Source organism: Vanellus vanellus, assembly GCF_965231255.1.
Source record: "Vanellus vanellus genome assembly, chromosome: 4".
Classification (NCBI taxonomy): Eukaryota; Metazoa; Chordata; class Aves; order Charadriiformes; family Charadriidae; genus Vanellus; species Vanellus vanellus.
The window spans coordinates 19398087-19424849 of NC_138909.1; the positions used below are offsets into that span (position 1 = coordinate 19398087).

General features: G+C 42.7%; 2 protein-coding genes across 2 annotated transcripts in view; one reads left to right on the forward strand and one right to left on the reverse strand.

Annotated features, from left to right (window-relative positions):
* LOC309671212 (AF4/FMR2 family member 1-like) overlaps window positions 1-20524 on the reverse strand; it is a gene marked incomplete at its 5' end in the record, with an annotated part of 40571 nt that extends 20047 nt beyond the window's left edge. The window contains 9 exons of the mRNA XM_082482417.1: window positions 774-1058; window positions 4967-5129; window positions 6564-6601; window positions 6733-6787; window positions 11781-11832; window positions 12207-12228; window positions 13018-13098; window positions 15301-15345; window positions 20510-20524. Coding sequence (XP_082338543.1) covers window positions 774-1058; window positions 4967-5129; window positions 6564-6601; window positions 6733-6787; window positions 11781-11832; window positions 12207-12228; window positions 13018-13098; window positions 15301-15345; window positions 20510-20524 — 756 coding nt within the window. The remainder of the gene's footprint in view (window positions 1-773; window positions 1059-4966; window positions 5130-6563; window positions 6602-6732; window positions 6788-11780; window positions 11833-12206; window positions 12229-13017; window positions 13099-15300; window positions 15346-20509) is intronic.
* LOC309671545 (kelch-like protein 8) overlaps window positions 1-26763 on the forward strand; it is a gene marked incomplete at its 5' end in the record, with an annotated part of 659404 nt that overhangs the window by 630778 nt on the left and 1863 nt on the right. The window contains 4 exons of the mRNA XM_082482806.1: window positions 20697-21245; window positions 23816-24002; window positions 24689-24825; window positions 26023-26141. Of these exons, the coding sequence (XP_082338932.1) occupies window positions 20697-21245; window positions 23816-24002; window positions 24689-24825; window positions 26023-26141 (992 nt within the window). The remainder of the gene's footprint in view (window positions 1-20696; window positions 21246-23815; window positions 24003-24688; window positions 24826-26022; window positions 26142-26763) is intronic.

A 26763-nucleotide genomic window follows, 5' to 3' on the forward strand; every position in this document is an offset into this window, starting at 1 on the left:
TGCAGAATTCAGTCCTCTTTGCATAAGCAAGCCTTCACAACTGTTTCATGGAAATAAATAATTCCACACAGGAAAAGACTACGCTACTCAGACTGTGGTTGCGTGACTAAAGGCAGCAGAAGGTGCATACATGGACAAAACCAAAAACCACAGACCAGGGTGGCCTGGGTCAATTGTCCCTGTGGGCACCCCCACAAACTGCAGGCAAGGTGCTCTCCCACAACAGACACTCAATGGGTAGCACAGATGACTCCACAGTCTGGAAGGTGCTTCAGATACTATGCTGCTTTTCAAGGAGTTGCAGGGGGAGGGGGAACTGCAGCCCTACAAAGCTCTGCTTGGGCTGAAAGCAGAGAAACCCACAAATGCTCCCAGCAGGCTGGCCAGCTGCATGCTGTGACACAGCCTGCTGCCCAAAGGTCCTCTCTGACATAGGAGGGCTGAGGTTTTGGTGTCTGAGAAAATTAGTATTTCAAGAAAACACAGAAAAAAATGTTTTAAACCACCAAAGCATTTGTTAGACAGCTTACAAGGCTTTTCATTTGCTCAGCAGGGGATTTGTGATCAACAAGAAACATCTGTGGAAAGTTTTGGTACGCATTCCCTTTAGAAGTTTGATAGCACCTTTATAGGAGGAGCATAATGGGTGCACTCCCAACCTATGAAGCAGAAATGAACTCTCCGCACGGGTTTTTCAAACACCACCTTGGCCCTTGTACAAACCCACCTCCCCCTCCACCCCTCACCTTCCTCTTTTGAGGAAGACAAGTCTGCCTGAGCGAGGGCTCCTCGGTGCGCACAGGAGACTTCTGGCAGTTGTGTTTGGTTGGCAGATGAGTGTCCTGAGGAGCCCTGGCTGCTCGGCCGGAGCTTTTGTGATGAGGCTCCCTTGGCTCAGCGTGCTGGTGGGAAGAATTGCTGCTGATGCCATCGCCCTGCTCCTGGCCCTCCTCACATCCATCCCCATGGGCGATTTCGCTGAGACTTGGCACTGCTGGTGGGTTCACCTTGGTCAGCCAGTTGTTGAGCTGCCACTTATTAGAAGTTGGTGGGTCAGGCTGCAGACAAAAAGAGAAAAGAAGGATGCAACACTGATGCCTTTATGGGCTATTTCCATCCTAGCACTGCTTATCAGAACCCAGTAAAATTTCCTCCTTATTGTTAAAAAAGGCGTGAAAGTGAAAGACCGTGAGACAGTGAGGATGCTCTAGTATGTGCACATGAACACTTACTTCAGGAACACAGACCTCGTTTTTGCACAGGATCAAATATGTTGCACAGCACTCCTGGTTCTCTGCTAGCCCTACCTGTCATCCAGTAAGAGAGTAGTCTACATGAAAGCTTCATTTTGGTTTGCCACTAACCAACATTGTTGCACAATCAGACAACGTCTAAAAAAAGCAGCAATTGTAAAAACGGTTTAGGTGCTGTCCTCACAATGCTTTTGGAAAGTTATTTGCACACAGCAAAACGGACAAGGGGCTGTGCCAGCTATCACATCTCATTGAAGTTTGACAGGTAGGCTGTCAGGCTCCTGTGGTTTAACCAAAAGAAAACCATTTACCATAAGAAATTGTATGGCTACCGCATCAAGTCCAGCCTCTTCTGAGTCCTCTGCCTACACAACTTAACACTTGCTTCCCTCTGGGTCAAGCAAGGCATGAGCAATGACCAAGGTCTGAAGGCCTCTGGAGTCACAGTTTAGGGCTGGGCTGGCCACTAAATGAATGACAGATGTTTTCTATTAACCCCTCTCCCTTCCCAGAAGAGAGAAAGGAGAGAGGATAAGGGAGAAAGACTTACGGCTTGAAAAAAAACCCTAAACCAGCTTTAATGAAATATTAACAATAAAAAGAAAATATAATAATATTAATAAGAAAATAATGAAATATATACAAATATATATAAACCCAATATCGAGCTCCCAGGATGACAATCACGTCACCAGCCAGCACTGGGGAAATCCCAGACTGGACTCAGCAGCAGACAGGAACTGGGTGCAGGAACACACAGATCAGGATCAAAGGCAGAACAGACAGAGTCCTCCTCCGACTCCAGCCACTGAAGAAAAGGGAACTTGAGCCCTTGCTCCCTCAGCTTTATAATGAGCATGAGGCAGATGGGATGGAATACCCCGCTGGTCAGTTTTGGGTCATCTGTCCTGTCCGCTCCTGCCCGCTCTTCTGCTTCCAACTCGGTACATAACAAAGTTAGCTAACCCTGGTTGATACAGAGATAAGTATAAGCAAAAGCCTCTCGGCATACTATTCCTTGGTACTAACTATAAGCATCAGACTTTTTGATTGCCAGAAGCAGACACTGTCTGAAAAACATACCATTAATTTCAGAGAGTGCATTCAGTTAGACCAGACTAAACTGAAAAGGAAAATTATTGAAAAGGAACATTAGTTTTGTTCTATCTCAAACCAGGACACACGGTCAGATAACGTAATGTGGTCGCTACGAGCCCTGCTTAACCTAACAGTAGTCTGACAAATTACGAGAAAAAGAGCAGAGAGATGATCAGAGGGCTGGAGCACCTCTCCTATGAAGACAGGCTGAGAGAGGTGAGGTTGTTCAGCCTGGAGAAAAGAAAGCTCTGGGGAGACCTTATAGCAGCCTTTCAGTATCTAAAGGGGGCCTACAAGAAAGACGGGGAGGAACTTTTTAGGAGGGCATGTAGCGATAGGATGAAGGGGAATGGCTTTAAACTGGAAGAAGTTAGATTTAGATTAGATATTAGGAATAAAGTTTTCACTTTGAGGGTGGAAGGCACTTGAACAGGTTGCCCAGATAAGTCGTGGAAGCTCCATCCCTGGAGGTGTTCAAGGCCAGGGTGGATGGGGCTTTGAGCAACCTGGTCTAGTGGGAGGTGTCCCTGCCTATGGCAGGTGGATTGGAACTAGATGATCTTCAAGGTCCCTTCCAACCTAAGCCATTCTATGATTCTATGAAAAGCAAACCCAACTAACCCTAAAAAAAGACAACAGAAACTGCAAAGCAGGAGCATTATTCTCTGGGGCCTGTTCTGAAAACACCACGTATGGGTCAGCATCACTTAAATGTGTAGCTCATTATTTGGGCACCATCATGGCACAGTTACACTCCTGCCCTTACCGATTCTCCCCAGTCACAACTCTCCCTTCTCAGAAGTCCCACAACTCTTCCCCAAAAAGAGAAAGCCTGAAAGGTTTTCCAAGACTAATGAATCCCTTCTACCACAATTTTCTTCTCTATCCAGACTCAACTCACTGTAGAACATGTGGATAAACAAAACATGTCTTCAACTGTGTTTCAGAGAGTCAATCTAGAAACCTGGTTTAAAAACCAGTTTGGTTTTACCTTGGGGTTGTAAGAAAAATTAAACCACAAATTCCATTATAGTTTTCAGACAACACAAATCAGCTTTGTTTTCATTAGAATTTTAACTCATTAGCCACCAAAGAGCATTTTTTTAATTTAAACACTATACAAACGTGGCCAAAATACTTAGCAAGCTTCAGTTAAAATACTTAGCAAACTTCAGTTCATAATGTAGGTAGCTAGCAGACAGTGGCATACTCTGATCCTTTTCTAGCACCTTCTACCATTGGTTACCTTGTTTGTGATCTACACCATCATACGGGCTTTCCTTAGGTTTTCCAAACACAAAGAATAGTAAGAGACTTCAAAAAAAAAAAAAAAAAAGAAAGGAGGAACTATTGCCTATAGGTCTTAAAGTCTGTGCTTTTGCATGTGAAGAACTGACTATAAACAAATGGGCCATGTGCAATAATTTGCTCCTTGAGCACCATGGATGAACAGTTTGCTGAATAAAAAAGGATAAGATGGTCAATGGCAAATAGCTAGGATTTCACTAGAGCGAGAAGGATCTTGCAATCCAGTATTTTCAAAACAAAGCAGGCAGGATTGGGTAAAAGAGTAGAAGTATAATATCTGTTTCCTTCCAAAGACAACCGCATTGCAGAAGGCAAACTCCGTAACTGAACTGCTGGAAGGTGAAGTGTATTAGATATGAGAAGAAAAGCTATGCCTTCTCAAAACTTGTTTTCTGCACATAAAATTCTCCCTTTCATGTGCTTCTAAAGCAAAAGAAAGGAAAGCTAGGGCTAGGGGAGGGAGGAGAAATAAATTACAAGGTTTCTGGGCTTTGTGAAAGTACCTCAAAACCGTCAGCAACTTAATTTACACCAGCTGTGGTTCATAAGATATAACCATGCAGTTCCCACTGGCCTGAGAATGTTCGGCAAGCTGGAGGAACTGTTTGAAACCATGGGACATGAGCACTTCTCCAGCAGATTTTTAAAAAATGCACGGTCTCCATTATGAAACTTTACGGCACCAAGTTCTGTTTGTCTGCTTTTCCCAATAAAAGCCTCAGAAATGCCAGTGAAGCACTATCTGAGGCAAATTAAACAGTAGGAAGTCTAAGCATATTCCAGCCCTTCCTGCAGGTCTGATCACTTCAGCTGCGATCTGGGAGAAGCTGAATCTGTCATTCACACACAGGAGCTGCAGGGAGGCAGCGGCTCTTCTTCACATATCAGGAAATTGGTCTCACCCTCAACCAGCCCACAGCCTCAGCACTCAGAAAACCTGCATGGGCAGAGGTGCACCCCAAACATCCCAGACAAGCCGTGCTTCTCATCTGTGCCTTACTTGTGTCTCCCCAGCGATGACACTAATTCCTCCAGGAGTGCTAGACAACGATGCCAAAGTAGAAGGGGGAACACTTCAAGGTTAGGCACGTAAAAGTCTAATTACGCTGTTACTAAGGATTATTTAATTGACAAACTCTAGAAGGGAAGCAAAGGGCAAAAAAGTCTGATGATGAAGCAAAGATGTCAAGGGGACACATGAATGATGACGTTATTTCAGGTCTCCTGTCCTGACTGCATTCAGGCAGCAGAGAGTCTGAAGCAAGAGGCTGTATTAAGCAGCCTCTACATTTTATTTTAATATTCACCTCAGGCGCTGACGCTCTCGCAGGGTCGTTTGCTTCACTGTCACTGGAGGTGCTCTCTGAGGTGGTCTCCGAGTCTGAAGAGCTGTCAGAGTCACTGGTGCTCCCTGACTCCGAGCTGCTGGAATGTGCTGATGCCACACTCTTGGGCTGGGACTGTAGGGCACTGCTAGACCACCATGAGCTAACATTAGAAAGCAGCATGGGCGAAGGTTACTTATTATATTGACACGGCAAGATTCAAAAGTAAAACTGAAACCCCATGTTTTGGCAGTGAGCGGAGATGGGAGAAGGCCAAAGGAATACATTGCCATACCCAAAAGATAAAGCACCGGAATAAAAAACCTCTGGAAATAATAAAACCTTCAACTCCAACCCAGTCAGACAAATACATAAGCAGGACATCACTGCTACACTATGAAGCAGCATTTAGCCAACCAAAGTTTAAAAAACAACTGAAACTGACAAGTGCTTTTCTGACAGCCCCAACCCTCAAAAGAAAAACTTCCAATAAAGGCTAACAAGATGGAAACACACATTCCAGGATGGTTTCTCTTTTTTGTATTCTCCCCTTCACCTTTTCACTTCATCTGTGTTACTTGGTCAAGGTGCTGTAACTGTTTCGTTAACAGCCATGTCAAGCAGCGGCTTTTTTTCAACACCCTCCCCTACTCAAAAGTGTTTTCCTCCAGCACTGACAATGGGAATGAATAGAAGTGAGGGAGAGCCACGACTTTGATGCACAGCTTCTTTTTGCTTTGAAATGGGCTTACAAAATCAAAATGTTGGGTTTTTTTTTATTTTTTTTACTTTGAAAACTGTTTCCCATATCAGCATCAACACGCTTGTATTACTTGGAGGCAAGCTCCTTGCTGATCCAGACTGATATCAAGAGAACACTCTATTTCAAGAGCTTGCAGAGACGCAGAAATCATGCCAAGAATCGGCATGCCCTTCTGCATGTCTGACTTTGTCGACCATTACCCTGTGCTTGAAGAATACAGATATCAAGCCAAAAATGTCTGTCAGTGCTCTCCTGTAGGAAAAATTCTGGGCTTCTCCACCTTTCTTCCTCTAATGCTGGCATGTGGCTGTTGAGTCTACCTTGAATATTGCTTCTGACTAACAATACATGGCAGGAGCTGCTTACAATCAGCTGCCTTATCAGGGAGCTGAAACAGCCTCAATGAGTCTACTTAACCGTTTCCTGTTCTTCACTCACTTGGCTGTTTTGGGCCTCCTTCCAAACTAAAACTGGATTCACATCCATCACTACTACAACTGAAAATCCCATTAGCTCCAGCGTGATCTACATACACAGTGGTGGACGGGAAGAGGAGAAAAAAAAGAGAACAGCTGGGGAAATAAAATTATGGCTCACAGGCAAAATCCAGCATGACTGGATTACTCAGTTCCAATTGGAGCTTTCTGTAAAACCCCCCACAAGCCAATTTTCAAAAGCAGCTTCAGGCAGCTAGAAACAAAAGCCTGTGTCTACAAGAGAAACCAGGAACCCTTACCTATCTACCCCATATACAAAAAGTAGTTTTGGTTTTCCTCCTTATTTGGTCTAGCTAGTAGTTTGGGAACAAACCTGTACCTTGGAGGAGCAAGTGAAGAAGGTGGCTTTTCAACAACCTGTTTTGTTCACAAAAACAAAGAGGAGAGGGGGAGGAAAGGTTAGCGTAAGGAACTCGGAGCAACGCAACAAGTTGTGGTGATTTAAAGGGATGTCTGTGTGCCTAGTGTATAAAACATCTAAAACTGACTTGGTCGTCACCACTCTCTTCACTATCACTGAGCTGCAGGTCGTCCTGGAGCATTCTGAAAGACAACCAGAAGATAAATATCAGCCAAGGCAGACACATTTTCAAGCAGCAGACACTGAAAAAGACTTGGTTTGCACTTGCCAAAACAAACCAACCTCCCACATCCTTTTTGAACATTTGGCATGCTCAATCTGCTAAACCCTCTCACTACCCGAATGAATGATAAAACGACAACACACAACCTCAACGTTTTACTATGCTTTCCAGTCGATCTCAGGAGCTGCGCAATTGGAGGTCAGTGTCATCGGCTGCCATCTACAGGCAACTGAGACAAAGTTCTACGAGGGCAGTGCTCCTCAACAACGGTTACCTAGCACACTAACACAGAGAAGAAAAGTTACCTAGGCACTAAGACCGCAAGGTGGCGTGGAAGAAATCTATCTGCTCCTTGTACAGCAAGAAATTAGCACGCTATTAGCCTCCACTGGCTCCCCAAGGGGCAGAAAGCATCGTCTTTGCACCAGAAACTGTGCGTGTTCACACTCTGAGGGCCTGTGAATATTTCTTCTGTCACAGGAGTTCTCTTTTTGCTGCTGAAGTTTCCTATCGCACATACATAAGTAAATGCCAAGGTCAAGCCTTTCTCCTATTTCTTCTCTACACAATGAACTTCACACTTGTGCACATCTCAGCAGTAACCATAACATTGAGCAGTTCAGATACTCAAAGTGGTTTACGAGTTGGGAGGCACAAACTCTTTTTTACTATTGCTAGAGTAGAGAGCAGGCTGCCCGCAAATGTTTCCAAAAAGCCTAATTTAGTCCTCTACCTGCAGGTGCTAACTACTGCTGGCAATTTCAATGCATTACCGAGGTCCTTAAAAGGCTGGAAGGGAAGGATTTGTGGGGAGGGACCCAAAGTTCTCCCAAACTGTTATCCCCCACTTTGGCAATCATGCAGGCACCCCCAAAAGGAGTCGGAAAGCAGACAGGCAAAACTCTTGTTATTCAAGTGTACGGTGGTTCAAATCTTGAAACTAGCTGGAGACTGACTCCTCAACCCAGAGAGTTACACAAGTGTCCAAAAACTGGATAAAACGCTTAGGAACCGAGACAGGGGTTCTAATCAATCAGGTCAAAACTCTGCTTATTTCAGCCTCATTTCAATCTAAGGGCTCTCTGTGAGAAATAAGAAAAATAAGCCTCCAACCCTTCATGACAACACATTTTATAGCATGAAAACAAATATGAAAGATCCCCAGCGAACCACATCACCTTGGAAAAGTGGGGAGAGAGTGTTCCTGGTGCTTGTTAGGAGAAGGAAAACTACAGAAACCTTCACACTCTTTTAAGCCTTCATTTCAAATTACGAACAAAGCGAAAAAGATTTATGGCCCTGTGGGTCACCTCTAATGACCCTGAGCAGTTTGCTTTTATGATTCCATGACAAAAGAGAAGTAAAAACTTTGAATAAAAAAGTGATTCCCTTATTTAAGTACTATCCCCACTACCTAGATAAATTCTTTTACACTCATACCAAAGCAGTTGACATGCATGGAGATACTTTCATTGGAATAGGACCGTGTTTACAGTTGAAGCTGGCACGATCTCAAAACAAATAATTCCACAAACCAGAAGGGACGAATCTACTCTTGCCCATGGAGCAGGACAGCATGAAGAAACCCCAAAGGTCTCCTTGTCTACCAGTACGGAGCCAACCCCTCCTGCATAGGTGACACCTCCTGCAAAGGTACTGACCCACAGTCCCCAAGTACCTCTCTCTGATGCAGAAGAGGCTCTCAGTGCCACAAAGGCGCTGTCTGATTACACTCATGATGACCTACGCGCTTTCTTTGTTCAGGCATTTTGCCTTTGCCATTCCCCTGTGACTATCCTCCTCCATCTCCCAGCCTCCACTGCCTCAGTTCCTCACACACCTTCTCAGTGGAAGTCACCTCTTCCCTCTTCTTTAGAGGGACAGGAATCACTATGAGACACCACCTTGGAAAATGAGGCCCCCGAATTTCCTACAGAAGGCAAATGGCATGCAGTCTGCAGCAATCCTGCCTGTGCCAACTTCGCACGTGGGCTAGAGCTGAAGCTCACCGCTAGTCCACTGAGGCATAAATAGGAAAAAAGGAAGGGTAGCAACAATACAGCCACTCTCCACACTTCTGGGCAGTTTGGCAAATGTCTGTTGGCATCTCAATGAATTGTTGTTTTTTTTTTCCCCCCAACCCATTAGGGAAAGTAATCCTTCAAAGGTGATAATGAACAAACTTCCAGGGATGCTAAAAAGTTCTGAAAATGTTTTCATTTTTTGTTTTGCCTTAAGAATTGTGGATTACAGATGCATTTCTTTTAGAGGTTAAGAGAATAATGCAAGGAAACTCTATCTAGATCTTCAGCATAAAAGAACATCGCAACTACTTAAGTTCAATTTAGGTTCAAGGAAGGAAGAACACTAAAACTTTAAATGAGTCATACTTCTACAAGGATAGACAAAACCAGTTTCCCCAAAACAAGGTTTCAACAAATTGTTAAATAGCCTAGTTAAAGAAAATAAATCTGCTTTAATAATTTTAATGCTTTAATTAGCTCAGGAGTTAATAGATGCCGAGTTTTCATTCGCAGGACCTGTTCATTTGCAGCTTATATACACACCATCAATCTCCCTGTAAAGCTATTTAAAAAGAGCTCTTTTAGCGAGAAGCAGCACTAAAATTAACATCACTTGCCAAACAACCCCACTGAAAGCACAGGCTGGTCCCTCTCTGCCAGCCAGGTTAAAGATGCATCACCAAGAATGAGCTTGGCATCTCCCCTCTTAAAAGAAGGGCTGCTTCCATTCCAGTGTAGCCAGGTGCTAACTTCGGGGCTCTATTCAAGAATGAAAGCCATCTGGGAAACCCTTGCATGCTCTGTAAAGCTGAATGCTTAATTTGGGCACACAGAGGCACTGGGATTTCAACTTCTAATTAACCAGCACAAACGCTGTTTGTTTTCAGCCAGCTACACTTTGTAATGCAAGCTACTCTAGGCAGCTGAATTTTCAGACAGTCACGTGTGCGTTAAACAGCAAAGAAAACAAGCCCTGTTGTGCAAATGAAACCAAAAACAAAACAAAAAAGAAGGGACGCATGAGTTCGAGGGAAAGATGTAGAGGAAGTTCTTGGGCAAATCTTGCTTAATTCCATTTGGGACGTAAACCTAAACCACCCTGTTCCTCCTGCTTCAACTGCCGTCGTCGATTGTGGGTATGCATGTCCCTGGGCAGATGAGTGCTGGCTCTGAAGTACCCAGAAGGACGCCGAGCAGAGAGGGGATGTTGGCTAAGGACAGAGCTATGTACCATGCCATATTTACAATTCTGGACCTTTGGGCTAAGAAAGGAGTATTTTCAGATTCTTGTTTACAGTGAAAGCCTCTTCTCTCTCTGCCACCTGGAAAACTGCCTACAGTTCTAGGGGGATTTTTACAAGCAGCTGAGAACAGTTGAAATAAAGATGATGGTTGTAGGGTAGCTGAGGAGGAAGGCAGAGCCTGCTGCAGTTGAAACTAGTATTTTTAATACTGCAGTGAAAATTGCCAGAAATTGTTCAGGAGGAGCAAGCTGGGGTGGAAGAAGGAGGAGTAAAATAAAGAATGGATTAAGGGAGTAGCTGATTGCTCCCAGTGAGGGCGGGCTCCTCTGCATGATGCTGGAACAGTATAAAAAGGGTTGTTTTACAGATCTTACAGAGATTGAATGCAAAATTCTACAATCTCAAACAAGATGGAGAGATGCTCTTCCTCTTAGTTGTGACTAGCCCAGTTTGGGGGTTTTTTAATTAAATTGTTCACGATAAGGAAAAGGAAAACAAATGGAGTAAGCTTTGTGGTCTGTAGTTTGCAGCCTTCCATGGAACATGAGATCTTTATATATCACATGGACTGATAAGCATTTAATGGTTCAGCAATTGCCTTGCCCAGGGACGCCTTAGCTTTCCAGACATGGAAAGATTTCTATTTGTTACTCAGGGCTATCAATGCTGCCAATTTGGCCAGGTTAATCCTGAAAGACTAATGTCAGCCCACACAAAACTACCTTCAAGCAATTTCTGTAATTAACCTAATTAATAGATAATTATTAACCTAATTAATTATTAACCTACAAGGACAGTACCAAGTTATTTTATCCACCAACTTAAAATTTTCTATTGGACCGATTCATTTATTAGTTGGCACTCCTTCCTAGCCTTGTAAAGCTTTTGCAGTGATTACGCATAAACATCTTAGACTGAGACTCAAATTCTAAGAAGCTTTCTTCTGAAAGAAAACGTAACATGATAGGAAAAAGAATAACTAGATAAAGAAAAGTAGAAATATATTTAAAATACTATTTAAAAAAGCTCTAGAAACTTCATCTTCACCCCACTTTGCAACAGGCTAACATTCTTAGAATATAAATAGAGGTTTTTAGAAAGTCAACATTTAAGTTTTTGCCTGTTTGTTTGCTTTTAAAAATGAAAACAGAATTAAGACAACACTTTTTAGAAAACTTTTCCTTGCACAATTGCAGAAAGTTCTATCATACAATTGCTTTAAAATTTCACCCCTAGTTTTCACAGTTTTGGTAGCTGTAGCTTTACGAGCCCCCACAAGCTTCAAAATTATATGCAGAACAGATCAGATTCATTTTGTATCCCTTATCGTTTATGTCAGTTTAATAAATTATTAGTAGTTTGAATAGCACTAAGTGTGACAAGATATTATGTAGCCACAGCTACATAATATTAAATAATATTAGAAGAGAAAAAAACCTTAAATCAGGTACATTAATGGTTGGGTTTCTTTTCTTCAGCTTTGTTTTGTTTTTAACACAGTCATTATAATCATGAAACAGTAATGTTTCTGTTGGTGAAAATTCCCTGCATTGAAATTTTCTGAGAAAAATCAGACTGGTAAAGCCTTAATCTTCAGAATCATCAAGTAAGCCAAACTGTAATTCATTCCAGAGTCATTTAAATAACTGCACAGTAGAGATGGGAACTGAGTCTGGTTACTTACGATGTTCTCGGCTGAGAAATAGGCAATGTTTTTGAAGGTGCTTCATACTGTTCTGTAAATCAAAAATGAATCAGTTGCTTTTATTTGCCTCACACTAAAGTAGGTATTTTAACCTATGGTCTCTGAGCATCAGATTAGAAAGTCACCTTCTTCCAGAATGCAATTGTTTGCCATTAAGATTATTCATCACTCCAAACAGGGTTTCCTAACGAAATACTGCTTGCTCTCTGTTGAACTGCTGTCTTAGTTTCTAGGTAATGAGTGTATGCAATTTCTTAAGCATTTTCTAAATTCATCACTGTTCAACGTTGAATTAAATTCCTTAATCAATGTAAACATTTGATGTTCACTTCAACGTATAGCACACAACACACAACTATCTGTCAATACACACATTAAGTGCGTTTTCTTTGGATTTCTACTTACTCTGATTCTGTGCTACAGATCCAACATGCTGTGATTCTTAGAAAGAAAGGACAAAGTGCAAATTAAGAATAAAATAAATCAGCTCTCTCTTAATAGCAGCATATTGGTTACGTACTGTAATAAATACTTTGACTAACTTGTCAAAGTATGACTTTGAAGTGTCCAATAGTCTAAGCTGGCCTGACATAGCTTAAGATGGACAGAGAAGTGATACGTGCTACTGCCACCAAAAATGGGTTCCTAGCACATCAGTGGTATGTGCATTTTTGAAGAAATATTAAAAAAAAAATTATAAGAGCTGCCAAACACTTCTGTTTAACACAGTCAGCAAGTATTTTTGTTGGCAATAAAGATGAAATGGTTTTTATGCGGCAACAGAGATGAGATGCTTAAAATGTTTCGGAAAAGCAGTCACATTTCAAGCCCACAATTGTAACAAATGTGTAAGTCATTGAAATATTAATTCATTCATCCCCCTCTGGCTCAAACGTCTTTCAACTCTAAAAATACAAATCTTGCTTAAAAAAATAAAAAAGAGGAAAGACAGTTACACTACCATATAGCCCACTCAAAACCAATTACTCAGAAGCACAATCTGATCTAATTCTCAGTAAAATGATACATTGCAAGCAGCTGTTATACAACTCAAGATCCATTGTGCTTTAATTTATCTGACTTCTAAAGATAATATCTCCTAACAGCCTTTATCTATGAAAGAGGGACAAAATCAGATGAAAACACATGCAAGAGCCGGAAAGAGTTCCTCTAATTTATCAAAAACCCTGGCAAAAAGAGGGTGTTTTACCTTTGTTGGGAATGGAAATTTGGAAGGCTCTGCTGTACTAGGCGTATGAATAGCTGTCAGGGGAGGTGGCCATGAGTGGGTCATTTCCTGGAAAGAGATTGAGAGAAGCGGCTTACAGTATTTTTCGCTGATACACACAGGTGAGCTTTTAAGCTTAAGAGGTTCATACAGATCTTCCCATAAAGTCCTTATTGACCCGATTGTAAAGCTGAGCTGGTACCACAGCAAGAAACCCTCCTTTGATCACAGCAGCCAGACCATGGAGAGGACTTGCTCCTCTTCTGCAAGCATACTCCCATTGCCCAAGTAAGAGCAATCTTAGTGAAGCTCGTAGAGAGTTAAGTACATATTGTATTTGCAGGATTAGGCCTCAGTCTTACAGCTATCACAGTTAATAAAGGGAAAAGTAAATAAAACCTGTATGAGTAGTTCTGGGGTTCCTCAAAGCACAGGACTTTCCTGTTACAGAAGTTCTTATAACCCCTTACAGCAACAACACTCCAAAAGGGTTTTCACATAATGTGAGGACGTCAGCCAGAGAGTGCTGACTGCCAGCCGTTCCCCACGCTATTCTGCCTAGACTATTGGCTTTTGCTCCGACTGACCAAGACATCTTTGACGCAGAGCTCTGGGACGTAGTTTCAAACCAAAGAAAGAGACTGCCCGATGTGCTATGTCTTCAGGAATTCTCCTGCCCTGTTCCCCTGCCCTCACTCTCACCCACCATCACTAACAGGTGAATGAAAGTTAGGAATTATGTTCGTGCGGAACACATCTCATGATGAGCATGCACCACACGCAGTTTGCTCAGGGGCTTAAAAAAAAAAATTATGAGAAACGTGTCGGTACAAAGTGCATCTTTGTACTTTTGGCATGAAATAGACTGAAGCGTGAAAGTCTACTGTGCCATAATTTACAAGTGCCGTTTTTTCAACAAGGCACAAATATGAAAGTTTAGGAGTGTCCCTAGTTTCCTTATCTATTAGGAACAACATGAAATGCAAAGATACATAGGGAATGAAACCACATTGCTACCTTTGGCTCTATAAGAAGGGATTAGAGCAATCTGCAGGGGTTTCTGTGCAAAACTTGGAAGCAGCCTACAACTAACCTGAGTGACTATTTGATGGCACTGTTACCACCCTTGCCTTCTCTTTTCTCCCCTCCCACTGTTCAGCTCATTGCTCGCTTCACTGACTAGCTCTCCAATCTTTCAGTAGATTATAAACTCCTCAATATACTGCACTACACCTCTTCATGCATTTGTCAGTGCTTCCCTGTGGTTGCTACAAAAATAGTGTTATGCGTTGCACACAAGGCAAGAAGACAGGATGTCTTGTGAAACACAAAATGATGCAGTATTTCCAGGAGGAGTACTTGTGCTGCAATACCAACCAGTGCACAGCAGCTAGTGAGCACCTGTGCACAACTACCTTTCAGCTACAACACTGCCTCAAGAACAGCTTCTCGAGAGCAATAAAGGCATCAGGATCTGAAGCAACCTGAAGCAACAGTGAGGGAAGCGAATCACAGAAACCAAACACCTGTTAGGACTCCCGTGTCTCAGAACAGCATTTGACATCAAGGAACTGTCTTCTCAGTATCAGAACGACCAGCCATTTCTTACTTTATTAAAGTGTTTTTTACTGAAGACCTTTATTAAAGGTCCCAGTGCATTTTCACACCCTGCACAGTGAATGGGTGACATGTACTCAGAGCCAGCTACTGGAAGCCTGCACACTGCTCACAGAGCCGACTCTAACACAAAGTTACGGAGACGGTTTTGCATCAGAGCTGCCTTAGCTTTGCACGAATGGACTATAATTACAGTGAAGAAGAAACAGTGCAGCAGCAGTGCCCTGCGCAGGCAGGTGGGACGGATGCAGGTGCGTGCTCCTGTTCAGGGCCATGCTGCTGGGGCTGGCAGTATGGACAGCAGGCAGCATGTCCAGCCCCTTTGGAGGAAACACACTCAATAATGGCAACCCCCTGACTCGACAAAGGAGCAGCTCTGGCTGTTTCAGGTGACTTGTCAGTCTTGCTCTTGAACTGCACCACACTGCATTACACTTACATACTGATAGGAAGACCATTATTGGTCTTCCAACTCCACCTGTATCTGAAGCTTTTATCTTTACTTCTCCACGGCATATCCCAAAATACACCACTTTTAGTGACTACAACATCCACTGACAGAACAGAAACAGAATGACATTCTTTCCCCACACGCTAGTTTAATGCATGCAAAATATAAGCAACCACAGAGACTGATTATTTAAGAGCACCTACCTTCAAAATTTCTTCACTGGAGTGGACATCACTGGGGAAGGTTTGCTACAACAAAAAAAGAGGGAAGCAGCATGAGTTTGTTTTGTTTTTACCAACTGACATGAGACACAGATGCACTCATTAAACACTGGCTTACCAACAGTTCTATAAATTTCATGAAAGCCCATTAATAATAAAATCCTAGTAAGAATTAAAGGCCCCATCAGAAGGCCAGTTAATAATGCACTTCTACAAAGCCTGTTCTTTTCAAGTCTTTAGTAGAAGATACATTCTAAGAAAGATTAGAAAGAAGGAAAGTGAAACAGCTCATTCAACAGTGGTGCTCGTTCAGCTGGCAGGATTCCTCTTGTTTCGTGGCTCACGTTCTTCTACGAACTCATGTGCTTTCAGCAGAAAAAGAAGCCAGTACAAAGCCCTAAGCTTGGAGAGGGCAAAGCAGAGGTGGTTTTAAGTGGAGGAATCACACACCAGACCCTTGAATGCCAGCTCTTGGGCTCGTGGGAACATCAACTGATATTAAAAAATAGAAAAGCATACAATTGTAACTTGCGCAGTTCAGAACAAAACCTTGAACGTACTGCTGAGTAGGAACAACATGGTGATTTCTGGAAAAGTCTGCAGATGACCTCGATCAAGGGACTGCCCCTGTACTTCCCCCACCCGTTTCACTGGAGCCCAGGCAGTGACCACCACATACGTGCCCACCTGGCATGGGCCAGGACTCCCGAGCGCAAGTGTGATGAGGACCTCTGAAAGGAGGCCATCTCTTTGCTGGTGCCCTGGCACTCCAGCAGTGCCACCTGAAGGGAACCAGGCAACAGCCGTAGCAGCGCCCACAGCTGCCTTCAACCAGGCTCCCGAGCCCAGGCACAACAAAGCTCTGGGGAAGAGCACAAAACGAAGGCAATGCTGGTATTTGCCAGTTATATAACAAACAGCAGACATTGCAGCCTGTGCAAACACATAAATCTGCTTTTAATGTATCAGCAAAACCACTGAGCGGCTCCTGGCAGGACACCCTCCTGCACACGTGCGACACCACGCATCAGCAGTGTGGGTACCGCTGGGCAAGGCGCAGGGGCTGGGACAAGCACAGTGAACGCCTCCTGCTCCTCAGGCACGTGGGGACGAGAGTAACTGCACAGCCAGGGCGAGCGGCGATGCCCCCTGACAGAACCCACCTGCCCCATGCCCAGGCTGTGCCTGGTGGGAGAGGACGCAGCAGCAGGGCCCTCCTTCCCATGCCCCTGGCAGAATTAGGTGCTGGGGATGCTCTGCAGCAGGACCTGCACTGTTTCCACGCACTGACTCGCCACCTGGCCACAGGGAACACCACTTCACTTCGATGGATCGGCTTATCTACTAGCAACGCATGTGTTTTGAAAGCACATGTCGTTTACACATCCTTTCCCAACCATTCCTATCAAAGGAAATCGGAATGAAAAATAACCAAAGGGCTGAGTAGTTAAAATGAGCAAAGTGCATCCAAGACCAGCTTCTTGCCTATAAACAAGAGATTCAATGGAAATGTTCAGCAATCAGCATAACCGCTGAAAAGGGAAAGGCCACTGAGACGATCCTTGTGTTAAAGGAAGAGGGTAGCGAGCTACAGTGCCCCATCAGAGGGATCTTCCCCAGATCAAGGTAAACAGCAGAGCAAGCAAACACTTTAATCAAGTCAAAAAGTGTCATCCTTCACACTCTCACAGAAAGGTCACTCATCTGTTTCCCATATGCTGCACTATTTGCATTGGAGGGACGAGAGCAGGTATTACAGGGATTATTAAAAGTTACCAATCACTTCAAGATTTTTAGCAGTTGTTCAGCCACAAAAGATAGAGTATTCCCCATAAAGAGGAGGTATTTTTCAAAATTCCGATCAGAAAGCACAAAACAGTCTTTTCACTTATAAAATTCTAGCATTCAACTATGTTAAGAGAATGTAGGTAGTGAAGGTAAAGGAACAATCCACTACTTATTTGCGTTACAGGAGTGCTTTCTTACAGCCTTTGTCATTCATCAGTCTGCGCTAACAAAGGGATGGCTGAGTTAAGCAACCGGTACTCCTGGCAGACTCAAATTACATCTTCATTTTCAGATGAAGGCGTTAAAGTGAGTGGTCTTGCAATGTAAAAATAAAAAAAGGGTGGGATATTAAATTATAAAGGATAATTTGGAGTTTTTTCTATCTCTGATTCAACACACAATTTCTCTACCCTTTTTAAAAGTGTGTGTTATCAACACAAGTGTAACCTGCCTGGTGAGCAGTAAGTCGAGGCTACAAGGAGCTGAAATTGCACAGTTACATACTGATCAACTGTGGGAACCTGCTTAGAAGGCAATTTGGGTGAGGTCGAAGTCATGCACGTCCTCTCTTGGACTGTTAGCATCTTAAATGTTTACATTTCTGTTGTAAACTTCCTAAATAAAAAAAAAAAATACAAACACCTAGATAGAGATGCCTCAGATCCAACAGGTATTCTATGCTTTCCATACCCCTGCCCAAATTCACAGCCACCTCCAGCATACGTATTCATAGCTTAATCTTCAGGCTGTTAAATGCAATGGATGTGTGACAATATCTCCTTTAGTGTAACATCGCAGAGCTCTCCAGCTTCAAAGAACTGAAGGAGAGAGCTGAATATCCTTCCAAGCCTCATTTGCTTCAAATACAAAGATGTCATCTTCACCGTCACTGTTGGAAGACCTAGGCTGCTGCTGCTGCTGCTGTTGCTGCCGCCTTTTTCCCTTTATCAGATGTTGTTTTGCCTGCTCTGGAACCATGGATTCTGAAGCCATTGGCTGTTTCTTCTTGCACTGTGTCCATCTTCAAAAATTCATGCCAAGACAAAATCCAGCCCATCAGGAGTCAAATCCTAAAATGCAGTTAAATTCTGTTCATGTTCCTGTTTGGAAAAAAAAAACAAAACCCAACACAAAAAATGATGAGACATTAGGTACTGGTAGTACCTAACAATTTGATTACATGTTATAAATACTACCTATAACCTTACTTGGGGAAGGTGGGAGGAGAAAGCAGGGAAAAAAGACCCACAGTCAAGAACCCTACGCAGGTACCTTTAGGAAAAGCCATTGTTTGTGAACTTGTTGCCCACGCTTCTTGAAAAAAAGACAAGAAAAAGAAAAGGCAAGGATGTATCCTCCAACATTCCTGATCTCACTGCTGTGGATGGCAGAGGAACAAAAGCGACACGGCCCACACACAACCGTGTTTCTTTGGTCCTTAAATAGCATCTCTCATCACTGCTGCCATAGACAAACTATTGATCTGACCCCGATGGGTATTTTGTACATACTTATTACTCAGCTTTCCTCGGTCTCTTAAAAAGCTAAAGCAATCCTTAAGTGTTTTATGCATTTATGCAAATGTAAGCAAAATATAAAAAGCTTCTACACAATTAGAGAACAAGAATTTACACTTACAGAAAAATCTTGGAATGAAAATGATTTCCTTTTATCTAGCAACCTTATTAATCCAACAGATTGATAATTAAAGCATGACAATGAGGAGCAAGTTTGCTCCTGCTTGCTAGCTTTTATTTTATACTGTTTACCCAGCTTAGCTGAAGATATTTAAGGTGTCTAAGTTTTATACAGCTCGGACTAAAGGAATTGTAGCCATACTAACATCATAGCCTTCCCAGGGCTGAAAGACAAATCAGGGATACCACAGACAATGGGGAGAAGGTTTTTTCTGCTTCTGCCACTCGAGTATTTTACTCTTCCTGCTACTGTGAGCTTCAGTTAGGTTAAGATTTAAGTCCAGCTTTTTATTTGGAAAAAAAAAAAAAAAAAACAAACTTAAGCATTAGGGGAAGAGCAAATATTTTTCCAGTTCAGTAGCATATTTGAAGTTTCAGCTCTGTGTGCCTAGAACTCATGAAAGCCACCTCAGTGAGATTTAGGCCATGCATCCACACGTTTTGTGGAAGATTATGAAGTCCACAAGAAAAAATGAAATACTGTTTGAAAGCATGGAGTTACTGATCTAGCTTACAAGCAGGAGTTCTGTTAGATTTTGGCAAGGAAAGCAAATGGATTTGTAAGGTTTTAAGACAAAGTCTCTGGAGACGGTATTTAGTAGCGTGTTCCTCTCTTACGCTGGCTACGAAACTTTGGTTTTCATGTTTTCTGGTTAATTTATTATGCATTCATTCTTCGTTTTATGCTAAGAGTTGATGATTGCTGTAGTTCAGTGATTTCTGCTCATGGACTCTGGTGTTGGAGGAAGTGGACTGGCTGAAGTAACAAAAAAATTATTCTACAATAAAAATGTAAGTCGCATGTCTAGGAGCAGACTTGACTTTCTTCTGGGGTATTTGGAAAGCGTCCATGCTAAATTTAGAACTCCTCAGGCATCGGTACTGGAGAAAAAGCAGGAAGTCATACTCATTTCTGCTGTAGGTCACAGGGTTGTTGCCAGCTCCTCGTCCTGTGCAGTGACAAGGCTGTTGGCTGCACTGGGCCAGGCAGGTTAAAGTAATATCACACGTGCCTAGAATATTCACTGATGGTGCTGTAAGCAAGGTAAGTATTCTTCCTTCAAAAGATACCTAAGAGAAAGATCTTACTTATTCCAAAATCACAAACTAGTTCACAGATATTACGGATCACAGGATATTTACATAGTTTATAAGAAGGAATACCTTTTCCTGCTGAAAACTTAATTTCTACTATGCCAGATTTGACAAATTCCTATACTAAGATGTTTTTCTAGTTAGCTAGGGGGAAAAATCTTGATATTTTGGTTCTCTTAACTTCAAATTAATCCTCAACTACTGGTATTCACCACCTTTGCTTTGTTTAACATTCCCTTTGAAGAAGTCACTATTATCATTGAGATATAAGCTTCCGAGACAACCTACTTAAGTTACAAAAGTGAACATAAAAAAGCAAGAGGAAAAATGAGAGAGGTTGAAATGCTGTACAAGGGTTTTGAAAAGCACCACGTATTATTCATTCAGAGGTCAGATATAGCATCTTTAGCTTACACTTCCAGGGAACTCTTGCTTGTTTTGGTCCTGTCAGTCTCCTCCTGTCTCCAAGATGCATCTAGAAGGTTCCTAAGGATGTTTCATTTAAGAAATAGGACACGCCTCTTAAAGAAAAGCAAGTTCAGTGCATCAGTGCTATTGCTTCTTTGTGTTACGGCTTTGCCCTACTCTGGTGACCAAGTTACAACTCAGACCTGCTTGGGATACATTGATCTGATGTCAGAAGTACAGGGCAGATGGAGTTATTTTGCTTGAACAAAATACAGTAGCTCAATGCATATTGAGTTCAGGATTCTTATTTCGGCTTAACTGTCCGTCCTATCGTAGCCAAAACTGACATTCCAGTGAAAGACTGAGGGTTATTTTCTTCTTTTTTTTCAGGTTGGTCCAAAGCTTATCTCCTGCCACAAACTGGTGCTAGCTTGTGTTATACCTTACTTTAGAGCCATGTTTCTTTCGGAAATGGCTGAAGCCAAGCAGACATTGATTGAGATCAGGGACTTTGATGGTGATGCAATAGAAGACCTGGTGAAGTTTGTGTACTCCTCCCGGATTACTCTGACAGTGGATAACGTCCAGCCTCTCTTGTACGCTGCTTGCATTCTTCAGGTGGAACTGGTAGCAAAGGCGTGCTGTGAATACATGAAGCTGCACTTCCATCCCTCCAACTGCCTGGCAGTCAGGGCATTTGCGGAGAGTCACAACCGCATTGACTTGATGGACATGGCTGATCAGTATGCTTGCGAACACTTTACAGAAGTGGTGGAGTGCGAAGACTTTGTGAGTGTGTCACCACAGCACCTCCATAAACTCCTGTCCTCCAGTGACCTGAATATTGAAAACGAAAAGCAAGTTTACAACGCTGCTATCAAGTGGCTGCTAGCCAATCCACAGCATCATGCGACGTGGCTGGATGAAATACTTGCACAGGTAGGGCAGGCTGAGGCGCCGTGTGCCTGTCTTGTCACTGGTTTTGTTGTCTAATCAACTGTTTGTCCTTGGGTAGATCTCATGATGAAAATTGTTCTCGGCAGTTGGCACCTCCTCTGGTATTCGCAGTTGTGAGTTAACAGTAGAATATCAGGAAGAAGTCATATTCTTCAGTTTCTCTTGTGAGATGAGTACTCACTACATGCTCGTGGCTGGGGAGTGGGGAGCCAACAAAAAGCTGCATCTGTGTTAGAGCAGAAAATTCTTAGATTTACACATAGTAGAGTACATAAAGCCATCACTTCACTTGGTTTGATACTACTACAGCCTGAAACACTCACTTCCCTTGCTGGTAAGTGTTTGTACTTAAGAAAAGAGAGCAAAGCTGTTGAGGAGCTTTTTACGTGTCTAGGAGAGTAAAACTGTAACGGAGATGTGTCATATCAAGTTGTGCTACTTCTAGAATGTTCCTATATTTAATTAACAAAAGACCAAGACATGTTAGCCCTATAAGCAGGCTAGGAAACATATGCTAGACCATTTAATGCTCACTAGGCTAGCACTGCTGGTTACCTGTAGGAGTTAGCAGTTTAATGATCTAGACTTGATGAGAGTCCACTGCTTCTGAAAGAAACACATACGGGTATCAAAAGGTCACTTAGCTGAACTTATTTAAACACCCATCGGACCTCCTCCTGTCAAAGCGTTAGGTACGTCAGTTATTCAAGCTCCGTATGCGTTGATTATGGGAATTTAAAATACAGTATTTGAGACAGGTATAGAGAACCTGTGCTGGGGAGGAGGGTGGTACATGCTGTGCACTGCAAAATGCCCTGTGAATCTTAGCAGGTAGGATCAACTGTGCCATTTCAGTTGTCACTGAACTCCAGCTTGAATGTTTTGCATTCAGCAGAAGTGCTAATATTGGCATCATGTGAGTAAAGAGAGGTCCACTAGAATACTGCTGTCATTGTCTTCATGCATCATTTTTCACCTTTCCTGGTAAAAGATCACAACTGTTTATTAACTGTCTTCCCAAAACTTTCAGTTTCGTCTAGACTAGCATGATGGTTTTGGTAGAAAAATTCCTTCTTTAGTACACTATAATTAAATTTATAGGCAATATAATTTGAGATTTAAAAAAACCTTCATTATTACCCAGGTGTACAAGTAGATGAGATTAAGATCTTTGTTTTATTCATGGTAACCAGTCTAGAATGAAACAATGAAAAAGTAAACCCCTTCCTGTAAATATGGGTTATTTGCCAGAGTATACGGAGCCATCAGGTGATTTGGACATTATTGCTAGCAGAAAACATGCCTGGGCTTCGCGATAGTTATTATCCACATCATAATCAGCCTTAGGGGTTGCGCTGTCATCATGAGGTTCTGAATTTGTCAGCCTTGTGCTCTTACCGCATCACTTGCCTCATGAGTCTATGAGCAGGGCTATGGCTGTGCTTTTAATCGGCCAAAACCAAGACAGGCCAAAGTAAAGGAAGAAGTGGGACTGAAAGCAAGCGGGTAAGGAAGAACTGGTAGAAACACTTGCTTACTTCAAGGCAGGGACATGTGTCAGCCATGTAACAGCACCCTTTTGCTGCTCTGAGAAGCACTGGAGATACTGGACTTCACAATTGCTGCTGAGCTAACTGGGAGGCGCCTGACAGCATCGATTCCAAACCTTAGGAAGTCAGATGCTGGTTTGCTTCAGTCCCCCCTGCTAACACCTGTCCCACCTTTGCACCCGATTGTACTTCATATTCCTCACTGTTTCTCTCAAAAGGACAAATGAACGGTTTGCTGAAATAAGTGACTGTGGGGAGGAAGACATTTCAAGGCAGCCTTGGAGAGGCTGACCTTATTTCAGATGTGCCCTGTCGCTGGGGATTGCTCTGGGCAGTGACCACCTATAGCCTTACCCAGAAGGAGCCTTTCTTTCCTCAGCCTGCTCACCAGCTCTCTGCTAGGGAACCACAGGAAGGATTTGGGGAAGGAAACAATTAGCTCTCAACGTTGGGGTTTTTTTAATCCTGTAGTCTGTCAAGTCCACACTAGAGAAAGGTGTTACTGCACTATCAATACCTCCTTAATAGACAGACACTTAGTTCATGCTGATAGTGTTTCCTCTTTGACTTGCCACCCAAAGAAAATCAGCCATTCTAGCAAAAGCCCTCTTATACTGGCATAGCAATGAGCTGAAAATTCACCCCCTCAGCAGACTAACCTGACACGGGCTATCCTGGTACAGTCACGGATGCTGCCTGCATCACATCAGGCAGGTGCAGTTGCAGTACAGGCAGCGGCACTTCTTCCTCCGCTCAGCCTGGGCCAAGGGGCAGTTCTCCACCGCTGCTTAAATGCAAAGGGTTGTAGCAAACGTTTGTCACTAAAAAGAACTGTTCGTATCGCTGTTATTCTGGAAAAAAAGTATGAACGCCTCCCTTTTTAGTGAAGAGCGTGGGGCTGGCAGCTGGCTCAGAAGCTGCCATCTGTTATGCTTGCGTCACTGTAAATGGTGAGACTCAGTCAGTTCAGCCAGTTACTCCAACTGTGTTCATTTCTGTCAGGTACGGCTGCCTCTCTTGCCCATTTGTTTCCTTATGGGTGTTGTGGCAAAGGAAGAGATTGTCAAGCAGAATCTAAAATGTAGGGATTTGCTGGATGAAGCAAGAAACTACCACCTTCACCTGAGCAGCAGGGCAGTGCCAGACTTTGAGTACTCCATTCGCACAACACCAAGGAAGCAGACTGCTGGTAATTAAATGTGTGTCTGATTATCCCATAGGGAGTGGTGTGGAGAAAAGGCGGTGCGTCTGTGCAGGGTTAGGTAGCTTGGTAGAAATGGTTGTTAATGACTTAATGCAAAACTGGGAAAGCCGTTGTGTACCTCTCTGGTAATTAGCTAGTGTGCTGCATTGTCCTAGCAGAACTTTAGCTGTCATTTTCTTTCTTTAAAGCATTATTTATTTATCCTGATTGGCTCTATCTGTATTAAAGCTAGAACTGTTAAGTATGTTGTGACCAGGCAGCATGCTCACAGCTATACCGACAACAGTGGACACTTATCTTTTGGCACGAGAAGGTTGAGCTAACTTTTAAACTCTTTGGCTAACCTACACCAAAAGTGAGTGATGAATATTAGACTGCAAATCCGAATTTTTACATTTTTATATTTAACAATGTTTATCTCCCTGAGCAAAAAATCACAAAAAGCATATTTAAAATATGCATTGGTTTTGCATCAGCATAGATAGTTAATTGCCATAACAGCATGCCAAGCAAAGGCAAAATCCAGCACCCAGTTACGCAGGGCAATGACTGTGCCCCCTGAAGTGAAATATGACTTCTCCCGAACTACATAAGTTTCAGTTCACTCTGCTGTACAACTTTATCCCCCATCTTCCTGCTATTTTTCTGGAAACCTGTTTTGTCTTCTTCAGGTGTGTTGTTTTGTGTCGGTGGTAGAGGTGGATCTGGTGACCCATTTCGCAGCATTGAATGTTACTCTATCAGTAAGAACAACTGGTTCTTCGGCCCTGAAATGAACAGCAGGAGAAGGCACGTGGGTGTGATCTCTGTGGGAGGTCAGTAATGCTATTCTAAAGGCACTTGTTTGCTCCTTTTGGTGGAATCGGTACTTTTAATAAATAAATCTGTCTTCCAATGGCTTACCTGTTGGATATTCTTCAATTTAGTAAGGCTTCTTCCCCACGAAGGGGTTTGTGATTCGGAAACAATCTGAGAGCATGCTTACTGAAAAGATATTACTGTGAACTGGGAGTTGGGGTGGTTCAGCCTGCAAGAGGCTCTGGGGAGACCTTACTGTAGCTTTTTAATACTTAAAGGGAGCTTGTAAGAAAGATGGGGACAGACTTTTTAATAGGGGCTGTTGCAATAGGACAAGGGGTAATGGTTTTAAACTAAAAGAGGGAAGATTTAGACGAGATATAAGAAGACATTTTTTACAATGAGGGTGGTGGAACAGGTTGCCCAGAGAGGTTGTAGATGCCCCATCCCTGGAAACGCTCAGGGTCAGGTTGGACAGGGCTCTGAGCAACCTGGTCTAGTTGAAGATGTCCCTGCTCATTGCAGGGGGGGTGGACTAGATGACCTTTTAAAGGTCCCTTCCAACCCCAACTATTCTATGATTCTATGAACGGTACATAGCCTCTTCTCTTAACAGGCGATTTAATTTTTTTTTTAACCCATTTACAAAAAAATAGCCTTACACAGCAGAGTCACCGAGAATTTGCTAGTACTCATACTAGCTCCCTTCACACTTAACTCCATACAGGCAAGTCACTAAGACCATAAATCTTCCAAGAACAGACCTACCTTTATTTTTGGGTCTCCATCTTCTCAAACCAGGTCCGTGCAGTCCAGAGCAGCTTAGCACCCATGATGCAACTTCTCCTTGTAAACGGTAGCTCCTGTGTTGCTGCAGCAGAACAGAGATTTCCCCCCCCCCCCCCCGAAAATCTGGAGAGACTGATATAAATGTCCAAAACTGATCTGACCTGCAGTACTCAAGTGATGGGAAGATTTTTTTGTCTACATATCTCAAGCTTTGTATAAAAGTCCAAGTTAGAAACAGATCTCTGGTTGAGTACAGCATATAAAAATATAAAGTCTGTACTTACTAAAATCTTGATATTGAAAACATTTGAAGACTTTAACCTTTATTTGAGCTTGTTGTCTCCACATAGGCAGGGATATTGCATAAATGAAAACTGAAGTGTTGCCAAGCAATCTCTGTATCAAAAGATGCATATGTGTTTCGGGTAAAGTCTACGCAGTAGGTGGACATGATGGAAACGAACACTTAGGAAGCATGGAAGTATTTGATCCTCTCACAAACAAGTGGATGATGAAGGCATCAATGAACACAAAGAGGTACGTGATCCAAATTTTAAGTCCTAGTCTGCGATAAATAATTTCTTGCTGACGCTGAAAAACACCATGTCTGTCCTGTCTTTATTTGGGTTTCCAAACTGTGCTATTTTTAGTTTTGTTGTTGTTTTTTTTTTTTCCTATTTTGGGGCTTTATGCTATCAAACACCTTTATTTACTAGCTGTAAAGCAAATACAAATTTGCATCACATACTTGCATACATCACATATTTTCAGAAACACAACGTTGTGTGTAACATACTATTTCAGTGCAAAACTGCATAATATCTCTCTCTCTCTAGGGAGAGGCCCTGGCTGGTAACATTGGTTACGTTTACACTTTGGCTTTCTTTTGTCACTATTCTTTTCTTTCTTGGGGGCCTGGCTTCTGGAGCAGAGAGCTCTTCTACTCCAGCTGTGCTTACATTCCCGTATCTAGGGCATTTCTGCTATGCCCGATAAAGAACTTGAAACTGATAGACTTCTGTGGGTTTTTTGCGCTTTTTAAGAATGAGCAAGATGACTGCCAGTGAACACGCACAGTGAAATTCTTCATGCCCAGGAAACCTTCATGCTGCCTATGTTTTTGCCACAAAAGGCCAGACGCACTAAAACACTTAAAGTC